The sequence below is a fragment of the Ranitomeya variabilis genome, chromosome 6 (assembly GCF_051348905.1).
Source record: "Ranitomeya variabilis isolate aRanVar5 chromosome 6, aRanVar5.hap1, whole genome shotgun sequence".
Classification (NCBI taxonomy): domain Eukaryota; kingdom Metazoa; phylum Chordata; class Amphibia; order Anura; family Dendrobatidae; genus Ranitomeya; species Ranitomeya variabilis.
Genome location: NC_135237.1, coordinates 87,960,118 through 87,978,186, shown reverse-complemented (window position 1 = coordinate 87,978,186; position 18,069 = coordinate 87,960,118). Strand labels below are relative to the sequence as shown.

At 39.9% G+C, this 18,069-nt stretch overlaps 1 protein-coding gene across 5 annotated transcripts in view; it reads left to right on the top strand.

Moving 5' to 3' along the window:
- Positions 1-17,583, top strand: part of HYCC1 (hyccin PI4KA lipid kinase complex subunit 1) — a 118,242-nt gene extending 100,659 nt beyond the window's left edge. For 2 of the 5 annotated variants that reach the window (XM_077268747.1, XM_077268748.1), the window contains 3 exons: positions 1,805-1,892; positions 2,066-2,225; positions 13,123-17,583. In XM_077268747.1, coding sequence (XP_077124862.1) covers positions 1,805-1,892; positions 2,066-2,225; positions 13,123-13,712 — 838 coding nt within the window. In that variant the 3' untranslated portion in view covers positions 13,713-17,583. Of the gene's footprint in view, positions 1-1,804; positions 1,893-2,065; positions 2,226-10,529; positions 10,817-13,122 lie in introns of all 5 variants that reach the window. The other 3 variants (XR_013216820.1, XM_077268750.1, XM_077268749.1) reach the window with 3 other exon arrangements.
- Positions 17,584-18,069: the final 486 nt, after the last annotated feature.

Here is an 18,069-nt window from a genome sequence, read left to right as displayed (position 1 = left end):
CTGTTCTCTTCTATGCAGCATATGTTGTTGTTTTTTCCCACAATAGGAGCCTATTGGTGACGGTCCTGACATCTACCACCGACGGACACTGTAAAACCTTGTGTTCCATTCGCAGAAATCCATTTAATGAGGAACTGTCACCTCTTAGAAAACTTTATGAATTAAAAGGAGGACAAAATGCAAAACTTCTCATGTATGATAATTATGAAAACTAAAAATATTCTCTCCAATTTTGGTAATAATAACTTTGGCCCTTTAAGAAAGGGAGGCTGAAGTCGGGCTCTCCGCTGTCTCACCATTTTGGCAACTGTGTGACTTCCTGTTTTTGAGCTGAGAGATACCTCTGTGGATGGAGAGTGGGAGTGTGCAGCAGGGGATCACAGGGGAGATCTATAATGCTGTATTCCTTTATGCTGGGTGTAGTTTTGTAAGATGGATTCCTGTGTATTGCAATGTGGCAGGAGGAGGCTAGAAAAAGCAACTGAGCTCTTGTCTGCATCTCTCTTGTCTGTTGTGACTGTATGGTATGTAGTGATATAATCATATTAACCCTTTACAGGCAGCAGATTCCTTTTTTTTTCTAGATTGGCATTTTACAAGCAACTCCTCTAGCAGATTAACCCTTTACAAGCAGCTGTATCATACTCCTATATCTGGTCTACATAAAGCACAGTGAAATCATATCACATAGCATATAAATAATGTATAGAAAGAAGTAAAGTTCAGGCTCTAGGCAGGAGCTGAGGTAAATTCTGCACTAATTTGCATTTTGCCGATTTGCTGTCCATGTGGATGCATTGGCGAACTACAGGAATATAGAGCAGGGGCAAAATTACCCTTATAAACCCTAATGACGGAGATGGGGGTCCGTAGGGTTTCTGGCATGGTGTCTTCCATTTTTGTCAGGTCTGTAATGGAGACTCTTTATAAAGCTTGTAACGCAAATATGAACATGGTTTCATATATTTCCAAAAATGGGGTCTCTATTTAATAGTGCTGACTAAAACCTGAATATAAATAGCAATCTGTTCCGGAATAAATTATTATTTATTATTTATTGTTATAGCGCCATTTATTCCATGGTGCTTTACATGTGAGGAGGGGTATACATAATAAAAACAAGTACAATAATCTTGAACAATACCAGTCACACCTGGTACAGGAGGAGAGAGGACCCTGCCCGCGAGGCTCACAATCTACATAATTAAATGTTTATATATCAGATTTTTTTTAATTCTATTGCTGTAAAGACATAAAAACTGAAGAAAGTATTGAATCCATGGCAACCAGTACGCAGGTACCCACAGCCATAGATGGTAGCATTTAAGCCAGGAAAAGGAACAATTTTCCATCCTACACCCACCTCTCCTTATTTTTCATGGTTGTAAAGTAACCAAGGCCATATGCAGGGGGGCGAAGGATGTGTCGTGCTCGGTGTAAATTGTGCGTCTCTGAAGTGGTCTAATCAAGTAAACCTGAATTAACTGTTTGGTGCCACTATTTTTCCTTAGGATGATTATGTGTGTCTGTTCTGATATTTTGTGTATTCAGCAATAACAGCGGATTTCAGGGGCGGTGAATGAAATCCTTTTGCGGTATTGACCTCATTATGTCCTATGAATCTTACACTTCTGAAAATCCCAAATTCGATCTAATCAGAAAGAGAAGATGGAAGACTTGAGATGAATTTGCGCTATACTTGTATTCCTATTACTTTTCTTGGTGGAAGTGATGATATTATAACTGTAAATTGGACATATCTTCCATTATTTCTTGGCGTTAACGCATTCCTGTCCCTTCATAGTTACAATGGAGAATGGGACGCAGCACGTAGAGCACTGGACGATGTTCTCTACAGAGCACAGCTGGAATTATTCCCAGAGCCGTTACTGGTATGTGTATGGATTAAGGCATTATTCTTCTTGTCGGAACACATGTTGTTAATCTGTACTTTCATCAGTTCCTCCTGGCACCATCATGTTCATCAGCACCACTACATGCTGGATATTCAGGATCATGCACATACGTATCAGTCTGCTAATGTTGAGCTTTTTATGTCCTTCAGGTTGCCAATGCAATAAAGGCTTCATTACCACAAGGAGCCATTAAGGGAACTAAGGAAGGCACTAAATGTATTCAAGTGGAAATTGCCCCAACCTCATCCAGGATATCTAGAAATGCTGTGACTAGTATGTCTATACGGGGTCATCGGTGGAAGAGAAATGGTGAGACTTTATTTTTTCTCTTGGAAGAAATCTGGCTTCTTATACATTGCGCAGGCATTTTTGAAGACTATGGGTCCTACTCGTCAAGATGTTTTCAACAATATTCTGGCGTAAAACAACTTGAAATCTCGCAAAATTTTTATGCAACTAAGGCTATGTGCACATGTTCAGGAATTTTCGTGTTTTTTTTCTCTAAAAATCCTGGGGATTCCGCACACATAGGAATGCATTGATCCGCTTACTTTCCGCATGTGGCTATGCCCACTATGCGGGAAGTAAGTGGATCATGTGCGGTTGGTACCCAGGGTGGAGGAGAGGAGACTCTCCTCCAGGCCTTGGGTACCATATAATTGTTAAAAAAAGAAGAATTAAAATAAAAAATCGTGATATTCTCACCTTCCGGCGTCCCCGGCAGCCTTCCCGCTCCTCGCGATGCTCCGTTCCCAGTAATGCTCTGTGAAAATTACTTGTGATGACTAGGGTTGAGCGACTTTTGTTTTTTTAGGATCCAGTCGGGTCTCGTGAAACCCGACTGTCTCGAAAGTCGGATCGTGTGAAATCGGACGATTATTGTGAAAAGTCGGGGGCCAACCGAAACACGAAACCCAATGCAGGTCAATGGGGTGTGTGTGTTTTTTTTTTTTTTTTTAATTATTTTTAACATTCTGTCTTTTTACTATTGATGCTGCATAGGCAGCATCAATAGTAAAAAGCTGTTCACGCTTGTCAAACACTATGTTTGACAAGTGTGACCATCCTGTCAATCAGTTTTCCAAGCGGTGCTACAGATTGCTTGGAAAACGCTAGCATTCTGCAAGCTAATTACGCTTGTAAAACGCTAGTGTTTAGCGGGAATATGCATGCCAATTCCGCATTCCCACGGCACAGTTGCAGAATTGCCGTGGAAATTTCCGCTGCAATTCCGGACGTGTGCACATAGCCTTAAAGGTGCACTAAAATGTGACTTTTTGAAGTTCTTACGCCAGCCAGAGCCAGTCCCGCCAGTATTAACAAAAGTGGGTGGAGCTGGGACGGGGCATGGCCAATCACGCCCAACTATTTCATGACAAGTTACGCCACTAATGTGTAAATTTAACCGGAAATGTACTTCAGTCCCTGAGTGGAGTAATGTGTCTAGCGGAGGCACACAGCAGCTTAACAATTCATTAAGATGCCTGTGCAATTAGGCGCATCTACGACAGCGCGCGGTTTATCAAGACTAGCATGGAAAACATTTTGCCCACACTACATTTTACACTTAAACCCCATTCTGTATAATATATCAATATTATTTTCAAACCACTTTTCACCATCAGCTGGTCAGTCAGTTGTATAATGAATAATGAAAAGCTTCCTCAGCTCTGAAACCTATTTGAGAAAAGCCATAGATCAATAAAATGCAGTATCTTCAGAATGAAATGTCTTCTCAATTCAGCATGTTACTTATTAACTGTGAATAAGACGACCATATTAAATTCTGAAGCTAGTTGGTGACGGCACTTCTCTAATAACCTTCATTGCCAAATATTTTCATGCTGAAAGCTAGGCTCCAAATATAGAGTATTATTTTTACAAACATTTCACCCTTTATAATAGTTATACCCATTGCTAAACGGTACATATGATAATTTATCATGTAAATTATATAAATCCATACTTTTTTTAGTAAGAACTTGCTGGTCAATAAAATCCTGTGATCACTTCAGGATTAGCGCAGATCCAAGCAAGAAGTGTGAACCAGTAGCAAAAGAAAGTTAATTTAACCTGTTCCACAGATAAGTTCTGAGCTTTTAAAGGGCATCTGTCATCCAATTCATTCTGCCTGAACCACGTGCAGCACGAATCAGATTCTGGCTACGTGTTTGCAGATGTTTTACCCTGAAATGTGACAGCTTTTAAGAATAAGCCTACTTTGAGAAGCGGGCCGGGAACTATGTCTCGGGTGACTAATCCAATGTCAATCCCCAGACGGGTTTTTCTCCTTCCTTCCAATCTTTTTTGATTGATGGGTCTTTCCCGATTTATGTACTGCACATATGGGAGTTATTTTTCACTGAAGATACTCTCACTTCCAAGCATCTTCCTATCGCGCACGCAAAGCCTCAATTTCCATGCACGTTTTAGGTACTGAGAGCCATTATATCAAAATGGTCCTTTTTATAAAAGTACACTAAGCCTCAATTTACCTAGAATCCGTGCACTTAAGAGCGTGCAGATGTTTTGAGACAGAAAAGAGCATCACTTAACCTTCATATAACAGCATAATGAGCGCTGTTAAAATTGATCTGTTTCCATCCCCTTCCTTAGGCATTGTGGCAGATCCGCTGATCGCGTGATAATTCAGCAATGTGTTATTTCATTCCTGCACAATATTATTGATGCCTGAGTTCTGGAAAGTAAATCTCTGCATGACATGGGTCACTGTCTATTCTGTGTTCTGGAGGAAGTGGAAGTTATATTATCCTGTGTGATCAATGATACAGGCCACACAATTCTCCTTCATTTACAGATGTAGGAACCACATCTTGTCAAAGGGGCCACTAATGGATTATAGAGGGGACCTCTCATACTCTACTCATTTTTCACTTTATCAGGTCCAAAAATTGCTGAACAATTAAACAATATATAAATATATAACCCACACTGACAAGTTAACTCAATCTCTGCCCACCAAGCCTGATTGACAGTTCCCTCAGTGTCTCCTCTGCTGCTGAGGCCTCACATAGCTAAGACAAGCTGCAACTGTTAGTCAAGGTGGCAGAAACTGAATGCACTTTGGTCTCTCACTCCGTAATTAAACTCTTAAAATACTCATCCTAATATCAGGATTTTCAAAGTAAATACAGCAGTCTCATCAGGTCTAAGTGATCTATTTAATAATGCATACAAATCCACTTAGTAAATGGCAGAAATGGATCCAAAAAAGGTAATCTAAATCAAGACTACATGACCAGGATGATCCAAACCATGTTGGGTTATCCTGTTGAGCAGCATGACGAGATCAGCAATATGATTTACGGTGATTTTGACTCCTCATGCTTGGAGACATAAGACGTTTGCTAATGTGGCCTTTTGCTGAAAGAGTCTGTGTAAAACCCTGCCGCTGAATAAATCCCTAGATGAGGTCTCAGTGGAGCATCGCACGGTTTGTGCTTAGAGCGGAGATGAGCTTAATAACAGATAAGTATTTCAAAGCGGAGACTTGGGTTGTGTTGAGAAGATTATTGAGTGATTGCAAACCAGATAAACATTACAAGTTCCTGGCTGTAATGTGAAAGTACTGAATAAGAGTGTCTCTGGCATTAAGCAATCAGGCAGCTTCTTCATCGGGAACTTTAGGATTAGGAACAGAAGGACAGGCTGATTTCCCTGAAACGGTACCCTACTTATTCACAGTTTGGCATGGTATTGCAGCTCAGCCATGTTTTTTTTTGTTTTAATCTTGTACTGCTGCTTTAACCAGATTTTAGGAGGTTTACAATAATTATTTAAGACATTTTTACCGACTACAAAATTTAATTTTTTATTCTGTGTACAGAATTTCAGCCATATTTTTTTCCCAACATGACATCACCATACATCAATCTTATATATTTTTAGTCCAGTTCCCCTTTGTGCTGCAATTTATAATTTTATTATAATAGTTACCATACATCTATAGGTTGTCACACTTAATTTGTGATTGAGTACAGTTACAGCTCTACCTTTTGTAATAAGAAAAATCCCAAAATCATATCGACAGCCTGGGTAGAGGCACATATGAATAATGAGCCCCCAGACAAATTATATCCGCTCCATAGAATACATGTCGAAAAAGGAGAACAAGGAGCATACAATATATATAAGCAAAATCTTTATTAATACAAACATTAAAATTGTTATTAGTAATGCGTCGTTGTATTACTATTCCAATAAATGACAGAAGGAAAGCTACCACCCCAGTTCACCCCACGAGTACTAAAAAATAGCGCAAGAGGGAAGAGCAAAGCACAATCCCTATACATAATATGTAGTGGGTAAGCCCATAAGAAAAAAAATTAGTCGAATACCCTAGTCACATATGCTAGCATAAAAGTAGAATCATAAATTGTCTATAGCATAACATCAGTTATTCAGGGTGGGCTTTCCGACAGAAGAAGGGGTGAAGAGGACACCTTTGTGTCCGTGCCTCTACACAGAATTATATCCATGAGAAGTGATGACTGTATTAAGGATGGGATCTTGACCCTTGATCCCCTCTGATAGTGGTTGTCACAATTAGCATTGATTGCTAATTACACTGTACTGCGCTATGTCTGAGCTTCATGGAGAATGCCTGGTCAAATCATGGATGTTCAATTGAAATGGAGATTTTAAAAAAAGGTCTCGGTCATCGCTTTTAGTAGAAATTTTAAGTTTTCCGGTTCTAGTATTTGGTCAAGGTGGTGATTGGTGGGCTGCTATGTATGCAAGTATCCAGTGGAGAAAATAAGTATTTGATACACTGCAAGTTTGCAAGTTTTCCCACCTACAAAGAATGGAGAGGTCTGTAATGTTTATCGTAGGTACACTTCAACTGTGAGAGACAGAATCTATAAATAAAAAAAAAACAGAAAATCCCATTCTATGATTTGTAAATAATTATATTGTATTTTATTGCATGAAATAAGTATTTGATCACCTACCAACCATCAAGAATTTGGGCTCTCACAGGCCTGTTAGTTTTTCTTTAAGAAGCCCTCCTACTCTGCACTCATTATCTGTATTAATTGCACCAATTTGAACTTGTTAACTGTACGAAAGACACTTGTCCACACACTCAATTAATCACACTCCAACCTCTCCACCATGGCCAAGAGCGAAGCGCTGTCTACGGACACCAGAGACAAAATTGTACACCTGTGCAAGGTTGGGATGGGTATCACGAATGGACACAGGTATGTTCGGTGGACAACATAACATATACGCATAATGGAATGAAGGAAAGGTAGGGAGAGGGGGATGGGATACCTCCTGACACCAACCTGTGCCTGTCCATAAGCTCCGCTAATGCCCTATGAGGGTCCTCCCTCCCCACCCACGCTGCCATCTTGACCCTAGTCCCAGGCTGTCACCTCTACTAACCCTGGCTATTGCACTGGCCAATAAGGTTGCTAGCTTTGCCACTGCAGTTAATAATACACAGGAAAAGAGACAAATAAGGGATTGACAGAAAGATTACAACTTGGCTCAGAATCTGTTGCTACGCTCCACAGCAGCAAAGTAAACTGCACCAGATAAGCAGGACCCCCCCTTTCTTTCCCGCAGCAATACCACACATACTTCACATTGGTGAAAAGGCAACAATTGTTGGCACGATTATTAGAAAACGGAAGAAACACAAGGTGACTGTCCATCTTCCTCGGTCTGGAGCTCCATGCAAGATCTAACTTCGTGAGGTAAGGATGATTCTGAGAAATGCCATGATTCAGCCCAGAACTACATGGAAGGACCTGGTCAATGACCTGAAGAGAGCTGGGAACACAGTCTCCAACATTACTGTAAGTAACACACTACGCCGACATGGATTCAAAACCTGCAGGGCACGCAAGGTCCCCCTGCTCAAACCAGCACATGTTCAGGCCCTTTTGTAGTTCACCAATGACCATCTGAATGATCCAGAGGAGGCATGGGAGAAAGTCATATGGTCAGAGGAGACCAAAATAGAACATTTTGGTATCAACTCCACTCCTCGTGTTTGTATTAATAAGAAGGATCATTATAACCCAAAGAACACTGTCCCAACCATGAAGCAAGGTGGGGGAAACATCATACTTTGGTGGTGCTTTTCTGCAAAGGGGACAGGACTACTGCACCGTATTGAATGGAGGATGGATGGGGTCATGTATTGTGAGATTTTGGCCAACAACCAAGTTCCCTCAGTAACAGCATTGAAGATGGGTTGTGGGCTGGGTGTTCCAGCATGACAGTGACCCGAAATACACAGCCAGGGCAACTAAGGAGTTGCTCTGTAAGAAGCATTTCAAGGTCCTGGAGTGGCCTAGCCAGTCTCCAGACTTGAGCCCAATAGAAAATCTTTTGAGGAAGCTGAAACTCAATGTTACCTAGCAGCCCCGAAACTAGAAAGGTCTGGAGAAGATCTGTATGGAGGAGTGGGCCAAAATCCCTGCTTTGGTGTGTGCAAACTTGGTCAAGAACTACAGAAAACATCTGACATCTGTAATTGCAAACACAGGTTTCTGTACTAAATATTAAGTTCTGTTTTTCTGTTGTATCAAATAATTATTTCATGCAATAAAATGCTAATTAATTATCTGTTTCTGGGTTTTATTTTTAGATTCTGTCCTCAGTTGAAGTGGTACAAAATTTCAGACCTCTCCATTCTGTGTGGGTGGGAAAACAGTGTATCAAATACTTATTTTCCCCACTGTACATATCTGTTTGTGAATCTCGGCAGGGAGATTACCTATACCTATTACCTATACTCCATTACCTTTTTCTTTTTTTTTTTCCTTCTTTTCTCACAAATTGCATTCTGAAGGTGCTGTTTCATCTGCCTTGTTCCTGTAGCTGATTTGAACTACATCTATACCAAAAATCTGTACTTTAATGTGATCTTCTCTGCTCCCCTTCTCCATGCTTAGACACTGTTTACAAACCCTCTACCTGCCTGAGCAAGGGGGAAAGTAGAAGAGAAGCTCACACATTTTAGTATGGATTTTTGGTACATTACTACTGTTCGTGCTGTTTCGGCTGCCTTGTCGATGCACTTTCAGCATGTAGTTTGGGAGAAAAGGAAGCAAAATAAATCAATAAAGTATATTATAAAGATTCTTTATTTTGCAAAGACTGATCAATATTTTTTAAAATTAAGGAAAAAAGGTTTAGTTGCTCTTTAATTGTGTGTCCTGTTTATACATTCAGTACATTTTTGTAGCCAAGTTTTGTTCCATTTCGGCTACAAGGCGTAAAACCTTTAAATTTTCCTTTTCTGACAAATCTGCTTTAAATTAATCACCTTCTCCCTTTTAAATCTGTCCAGAAGATAAATGTCATGTATTGGGTCAGCATCTTTAGCAATAGCATGCGTTACTGGGATGGAGATATATTTTCTGATCTTGCCATGTCCACGATGGCTGTACAGCTGCCCAGTCAGACATGTACCACCATTGCTTGAGCCCACCATCACACTTGGACTAACATAGCCAGACAGAAGTGACACGGGCTGATTTAAGTCAGAAAATTGATTTGCAATAAGAAATTCTTCTGTTTTCCATTTGATCATTTTACATGTATTTTTGTTCTTTTAGCGCTTTCTTGAAAACTACTTTAATGTGTAATTCAACATCTTCTGTAATATTTCTTAAAGGTTTACAAGATCAGTAAGGGCAGTATATAATATGGTTTCATTTACGAGGATTCTGATGATTTTTAGAAGATTGCATTTTGTTTTGTACCTTATCATTCATTTACTCATTCATATATCTTTAAACCTCTAACCACAACTAATGTTAATGAGCATTAAGGCTGTGTTCACATTAGAACCATTGTAAAACCATAAACGTTATTCCAATGTTCATCTGTTGCCATCTATCGTCATCATCATAAAATTATGATTTATTTCAAATTGCATTGAAGTCAAAGAGATGACGCGATAAATGACTTTTTATTTAGCTGTTATTGGCTGTAATTATTTGTTCATTTATTCACTTTAGAAGACTTAGATTTAAAGGGAACCTGTCGAGATCTTTCAGGTGGCCAACTTAATAATTTTGTTGGGTAGTGTACTAACCGACAAGATCACACTTTCTTTTCTGGCCACAAATAGATTTTCCATCGTTAAGTAAATCGTCTCTGAATCTTTATGTAAATGAGACTGCAGGTGCACGGAGGGCGGGACGATTTCCAGCTAGTGCTCGGATTCTCCATATTCTTTCCTGGCATCACCTCTGATGGGTTTGATTAGCGGAGCTACATGGATGTTCTCCAGCTCTGAGGGTGGCGGACTGGTGCACTTGCCAGAAATCAATCGGTCCTCGGTGCTCTTGTAGCCTCAGATGTCATTTTTGACACGTGGTAGACAAAATCTCATTGAAATCTGTGGGATTGGTATGTGGTTTTTTTTTTAACACAAAAATCATACAGCAAAGGATAAAAAAAAAAACCTCTGAGGTATGGACGGCGCCTAAAACAATATTTTCTCATTGCTCATGTAACTTTTGTGTTATGCATTACATTTCCATGTATTTGTTTCCCCAGCAAAGCCATCGTCATCATTTCAGCCATCATTTTTTCTTTTTTTTTTGTTTGTTTTTTCTCATTTAGAACAAAATGACACAAATAATGACTCCTCAGATCCGGGAAACCTTGTCATTCCCGAGATTAGTGTCACAAATGTGTCCGGAGACAGAATCCCGAATGGGGAGAGAGTGAAATCACTAACAGAGAATGATGCTCAGCATATACAGGCAATGCAGGATATCTGTTCTGAAGCTAGAGCTGAGGGCAAGCCAGAGATCAGAAGGCAAAAATCTGTAAGGAGATTGCTGGAGGACGGCGTGACATCACCGGGCAGAGTGCAGTGTTAAATCTCTTGGTTGATGGGCGTCAAGGTACCTGCAAGTGAAAGGGTCACAATGCATGGATGCACACAATGGTGTTTAGGATGAGCTCCGCCAAGCATGCTTGTCTTGTATATTACTGTACATCCCTCAGTTCTGCTTCAATTCCCTCCAGCCACAGCTTCAAGTGATGATATGGAAGAGTAACCTCCAATGCACCAGGGCATAGATCTCTATAGCATATATAGCTTTACATAATAGTATGCTGCAGAGTTCCTGCTGTATTCATAGAGTAATTGCAGCATACTGTGATGTAGAGCTATATATGCTATAGAGTTTCTGCTATGTTCATGGAGTAATTACAGCATACTGTTATGTAAAGCTATATATGCTATAGAGTTTCTTCTATATTCATGGAGTAATAGTTTATTATGGATTCAATTGGCGAGTCACATCATGCATCCTACGACCTTTCCATTTGTTACCTTTCAAATCCCGGCAGAATTAGAGTTTGCAGTCGGCAATGATTTGGGTGATCTCTCAATCTACCTACTTGCATGATTAATATCTGAAATTCTTTACAATCAACTCACGCATGTTTCTTTCAAATTTTTATGCTTTTATTTGTAAATTTGCGCAATAGATTTCTTAATTTCTGCTTTGATCGCTGGGTAAGTATTTAAAGGGAACCGGGCACTAGTGTTTAGGTGATTAAACCACTGGCACGCTGCTGTGACACTTGTTATTGTCTTTCTATCCATGTACTAGTTAAAAACCTCCAAGTTATAACAGTGGGCACTTCTCATCAAAAGTCATCTGGACGATGCTGGAGTTCAGGGCTTGTTCACATGTTGCATTTTCTGCACGTTTTTTGATGTTTTTACCAGGGCAAAAATGCAGTGTTTTAAGTACAAAGTGAATGAGATTTCTGAAATCTCATGCACACGCTGCTTTTTTTTTTTTCTTGTAGATTTGAACCTTCAAAGCGTTTTTTCAAATCTACAGCGTGTCAATTCTTTCAGCATTTGTGCAGCGTTTTCACCCATTCAAGCTGAATGGCAGAAAAACATAGATAAAAACGCATTAAAAAGTACATAAAAATGTGCATTTTTTTACGCAGTGGTTTTCCTATCAACAATGTTTTTGCAGCTGAAAAAATCTGCTGCAAATACTCAGTGTGGACAAAGACTGAGTATTGGTGTCTACTTTGTAAGCATGCTCATTTTTCCTCAAACGACATAACATTAAGGACAGTTTTTCTCTTGTGCCGCATTTGGTCTTTTTTCTCATCTGGTTTAAAAAACTGAAGCAGGGAGACGGTCTGCCTGAACTTATATTTTATTCATTGACTTTTGGCAATAGCTTAGATAAAAAAAATGGGTGGAACACTGAAGAAAAAAAGTCTCCCATTTTTCATCCATTTTCAACGGATTTCATATACTTTAATGGAAGAGTCTGGTCCGTAAAACATGGCGTCCCATGGATCGGCAGCACGGAGTTCACTCTCCACGTTGTTCTTCCCTTAGATATTTCAGGGTTTGTGCCTTTTTGAGATGTCCCTAATAGGGTGGGTGGGTGTGAGGCCATCGGGTTCCTAACCCCTTTGCAAACCTTTTTCCTTCTTCAGGAGAAATAGATCTATACTATTAAAGGGCTTGTCAGGCTTTAGACTACAAGTCTGCAGTTACTCTGTGATTGCAGACTTGTCAGTCCTCACATCGTGCGCACTGTGAGGATTCTCCAGTGCTGAGTGCGTGACTGCAAGTATGTGATTTACATACATGTGGTCACATGCCGACTAGATGGGTGCAGCCTCGTTCTAATCCAAGGACACAGTCTAGTCGGAATGTGGTCAGACTGCACACTCTAGGCTCCAGCACCGGAGAATCCTCAGTGTGTGCGATGTGATGATTCACAAGTCTGCAGTCACATACAGTGACTGCAGATTTGTAGACTAAGGGCGGACAATCCATTTAAGGCCTTTGTACATATATGAAAGTCATTCCACATGAATGCTCGGCCCAGCGTTTGTGTATGGAGGAATCGGGAAAGTGAGCTTTCTGCCAAACGTACATGGCCGGCTTTAGGCTCTCCCTTTAACAGTCCAGATGAGCTGAGAGATCATTTTATAACTTCATTTCCCTCACATAGTAAAACAGAGGATCTAATTGGGATAGTTAGAAAGGTATTTTACAGGATCTATAGCAGCATGCCGGTGTTGTAATCATGTAAGCGTTAGTGACCTGTTGCCTTTAATGACACCGCTCCCAATGATTTGGCTTTGGATGGCACATTAGTATTAGAGTCTGCTCTTGTTCATAGAACTGTGATATTAACTTCAACTTTTCTTCCTTCAGACTCTGCAGATTTAACACTACCTGATGAGCTGAGCGAAATAGCGGAGGTGGACGAAGGTTTTTGTTCAAGGGCCGCCTCTAACTCCAGCCAGTCTGCCCTGTCTCACAGCAGTAGTGGCAGCTTCAGCAGGCCACCATTGGTGAAGGCCCAGAGGAGATCTCTTGGAGCCCGGGCTGGGTTTAAAGAAAAAGATTCTGGGGGAGATTCTTGTCGTGAGCATCTCGGCAGGAAGCAGAACCAGAGGGCTATGAGTGAGAACCTGGAGCTGGTGTCTCTGAAGCGGCTGACCTTAACAACCAGTCAGTCCCTCCCCAAGCCTGGCAGCCACAGCCTTGCACGAACTGCCACATCTGTATTTAGTAAATCCTTCGAGCAAATGAGCGGGGCGGCAGCTTTACATAATGCTGTGGGTGTAAACAACGTTGGCACGGGCTCGTGTGTGGAGACAAATCGGTTTAGTGCCTGTAGCCTACAGGAGGAGAACCTGGTGTACATTTCTGAGAGGACTGAGCTTGCAGTGCCTGCTAAGCCCCAGACAAATCTCCATCAGAGGTCCCCAAGTATCTGCATCACCCTGTCTACTGACTAGACCTGGCACCGATGTCAAGTGGAATATGAATGGAGATTTGATTCAGTTCACCCAATGTTTTCTCAAAATAATGGGGAAACTTTGATATCTGATTGACTTATATAGAAGAATAACCTGCCAAAGTTTTTACATGCTACCTAACCGAGCATTAAACAGTTTCTATACATTAGATAGGTATCTAGCCATAGATTTTTTTTTTTTTAATATCGTACTATTTACTTGAAAGTGAACCTTTCAACAGCCTGCTGCTTAGGCAGCCACGCATTCTCGAAAATGGAGCTTATTTGCTTGCTAGAAACAGTTGGTAATGGAAGTGAAGAAATGGGGTCCTCTACAGTATACAGTCGATATAGCACTTTACTGTGGATTTTATTGTCCTTAAGTGGCCTATACTGAAGAAATACGTACCACAGAATCTACCTGAGCCTCCCAGCAGATGGCCGTGTAATGTACCACGTGCTTGGGTCTTCAGGTCTGTTGCTGGATTGATAGAAAGTCATAGTTTTGTAACGTTTAACTTTTTCTTAGTATAATTGTGTTCTCTTTTTTTTTTTTTTTTATACAATTTTTAGGTCTTTTTTTTAAACAATGTTTTAATATTCTGGAAATTTCTGAATATTTTATGATCAATCCTTTTTTTTTTTTTTTGCCAGTTTAAAAACCCCAAAAACCATAGGACTCATCTAAGCCATGATAAGTTTTTGATGTAACCTACACCTGCACCTTGACTGGTTACAAACCTGGAAATAAGGAAAGATTATGTCACAGCCTGCTTTCCCCAGTGGTCCAGCAACAGAAGATTTCTTTTCGGCAGATCATAAAGCACATCCGGACTATTAAATAGCACAAAGTATTCAGCCACTCACTGCCAAACTGCAAGAAAAGCTTGATATACCCATACCTTCCCCTACTGGTGCGGGGACACAGAGGGGTAACGAAGGTTTTCATGTAAGTGGGAGTTGGAGTGAATACTGCAATATTATAGATGGTGTAAAGCAAGTGACAGTGGATACGTGACTATTACAGCATAATTTTGCATCACTTCCATGGCTTTTCTATCAATGTAACTGTTCTAAATGTTGTGTTTTTGGTAGATGTTGACAGTAGCTGACACATAAAATTGTGAATACCTATGCAAGTGTGAATCCATTGGATATATACAATTTTTGAAATCCTGGTAAAACACTGATTTAAAAAACAAAAACATTTTATTTTAAATGAAAAAAAAAAAAGCATTTTGCCTGAAATGTGTGAATATTCTCTTGTAGTTCTACTAAAAAAAATAATAAAGATCATGAAAACCAAAATATTTTCACACCACGTCCATCACCATAGTCACTACACAAATTGATAAGAAAAAAGTGCAATTGACAACTATCGTCAAGTATGTAAAGCCATCATAAACTTAGATTTAGGCCTCATCCGCAAGTCAGTAGTTTCCACATACAAGAAAAACAGACCAATTTTTATATTTGATCGGATATAGTTTTTATCTACGTGATTCAAACCCCCCAAAAAAGTTTCTCCACCTTCTCCTTCCTGAAAATCTGTGAAAATTGGACTGCACTCGAATGTTATTCGAGTCCGGTCAGATTTCTTTTTCATGGACACTTGGATTCAAAATTGGACAGGTCTTCACCATTTTTTGTGGACCGCTCAATCCACGAAAAGTCACGGACATGTGAGTGGCCCCATAGACTATCATAGCTACAAGTGTGATCCATGAAAACCACGGATAGCACTCGTATGAAAACAGATGTCTGAAACAGCCCTTAAAGGAGTATTCCCAACTCTAAGATCCTATCCCAATATATAGTAGATGTGATAATATGAGAATATGCCTTCCATTAGAAATGTAGTATAGTTCTTCTGATTCGCCATGTCACTTACCCATTGTGCAGGACATTGCAGTAGTAGGTATCCATGGTTACGACTACTCCTATAGTGACAGTTGTTAGTGGTCATAATTTTGGATACTTAAGCTACTGCAATGCCCTGCACAATGGGTAAGTGACATGGTGAATCAGAAGAACTATACTACATTTCTAATCGATGGCATTTTGAAAGTTCATTATTACACTTACGACATATTGAGACAGGATGTTGGAGATGGGAATACCCCTTAAAGGTCACCATGTCTATTAGATAGCTTGGCCAAACCTGCTGATTTTGGAAGGATCAGTCGGCCATCAAATGTGTAAGATGATCTCAGGGAAGAGAAGGATTTGACCAGTCCAACAGCTGCTCAGCGTTTGTTTTCTGAGGAGGTAAGCTGCTCCTGAAGGTGTGTGGCAACGGTGTTCCCCTATCTCCAGTCCTCGAGCCACCAACAGATCATGTTCTCAGGATTTCCTTAGTATTGTACAAGTGACAATTCCATCACCTAAGAAAAGCTTAAAACCGAGATCCGATGATGGCTCTTGAGGACTGAGGCTGTAGAACAGTCTTATCGAGTACACATGTATGGCCGAGCGTTCCTATGCATGGAGGACTAGGGAGAGATATCTTTTGGCTGACTATCAGCTTTTATTCACTGGATATTTGTGACAATCTTTGGGTCAATTCAACTGTTAAGTCCCATAGATTTTTTAGTGGGAGATGAAGCGCTTCTCTGTGAGGAACAGGGCTGCTCACCCTCACTTTTGGTGCAGAAGTCTATGTGGTCTGACATCTATTGATTTTAGTAAAGATGGGTTTGAGTGATCTGAGTGGTTGTAGTGGGCTAATCATTACTGACTGTATCAACTTTATGCCAGTTGTGTCAGAAAAATTAGACTATTTGGTAGGACAGGCTTTATGTAGGTAATCTTTTTTTGAAGAACACTTAAAAATATAATCCAGGATTGGGTTAGTAAGTGGGCCGATGTGCTGTTTTTGGCACTAGGCAACCATGAATTTTTAATTCTGCAAACCACCTTAAAGGGAATCTGTTCAGTTTTTTTGCCACCTAATCTGTCAAACGTTATGTAGAGACATAGACCTTGATTCCAGCGATGTGTCACTTGTCTGCTGCTTGCAGTAGTTTTAATTAAAAATAACTGTTTTATCAGCAGGAGATTTGTGAACCTGCTTCCTGGTAGTCCTCCATATTTATGAGCTTTCTATATAACTCTGCACACACTACTGATTGGCAGCTTTTCATTGTACACAATACATGGGAAGAAGCTGCCAATCGCTGGTCTGGGCGGGATTAACTCATCGGAGAACTGGTAGATCCGCAGTCAATAAAATGGATATTCTATCAAAATGACAGCAGGCAGCTTAGTAAGTGACAGATCACTGGACTCAGAGTCTCTAACCCTGTATTGTGCTGTTCTCAGATGGGTAGCAAAATCCAGGTAACCGCTTCACTTTAATCTTTTGTTACATTTACAGATAAATTATCCATTTCACACCGGTCATTCATTTACACGCAGATCACGTAATGCCGTGAAAGAAAGTTGCAGGTTGATCTTACAAATGCCACCATATTATTCTACTTCTAGCACGACAATATTCATAGGGAAGCGGATAAAACCAGACCTGATGATCAATGACTTTTTTATAAATTCAGTGTATATGTTTTGTGTTCTTGTTTAATGTTTTTTATTTTTTTGGTATTTGTGTAGTTTTGTACTGAACTATGGATGTGCCACACAGCGTAATTGCTCATATAATTGTAATGCTCATCTTTTTAATTGAGATCTATAGTTATGTTCTTTTTCTCGTCTTTTCATGTAGAAAGTGCGCTTTGTCTTTTTTGAATGTTTTGGTTTATTGTACCGTATTATGATAGGATTAGCGGTGTTTATTCTTCCCTTTCTTGCACCCTAGTAATGTGTTTAGTATTGCACATTTGTTCTCATGTTAAAATAAAGCTTTGTAAACTTTGTTTCTGGTATATTTTACTTTTGGAATAATAAAAAAAATAGCCTAGCGATGATGCATCATCATAAATCAAATAGAGCACATTACTGCCAGTACGTGATGGTCACCGGTCTGCTTGGTCTGCACAGTGAAGCGGCTTAGATCACTTAGTTTTTATAGTTATTCCTTTTTTGTTTATATCCATAGAGATGGACCTTTTTTATTTAATGCTAATTTCATGGGGTTTTTTTGTTCTTTTTTTTTTAACTAAGGGGCGATGCTCCCAGGATTCTCTAATGGCTGCCCTTGCCGGAAAAAAAAAACAATACAAAAAATACCACAACAGAATTCTCAGGGGAGCAGGAATAAAAAGATTAAAAAAATGGTACTGAAATATTGCAAATCTGTTATTTTTGACCTGGTAACCAGCTTTTCTTTAACCCCTTCACAACAGACGATGTACTTGTATGGCGCCGTAGGAAGTACTTTCCAGCAAACTGCTGTACAAGTG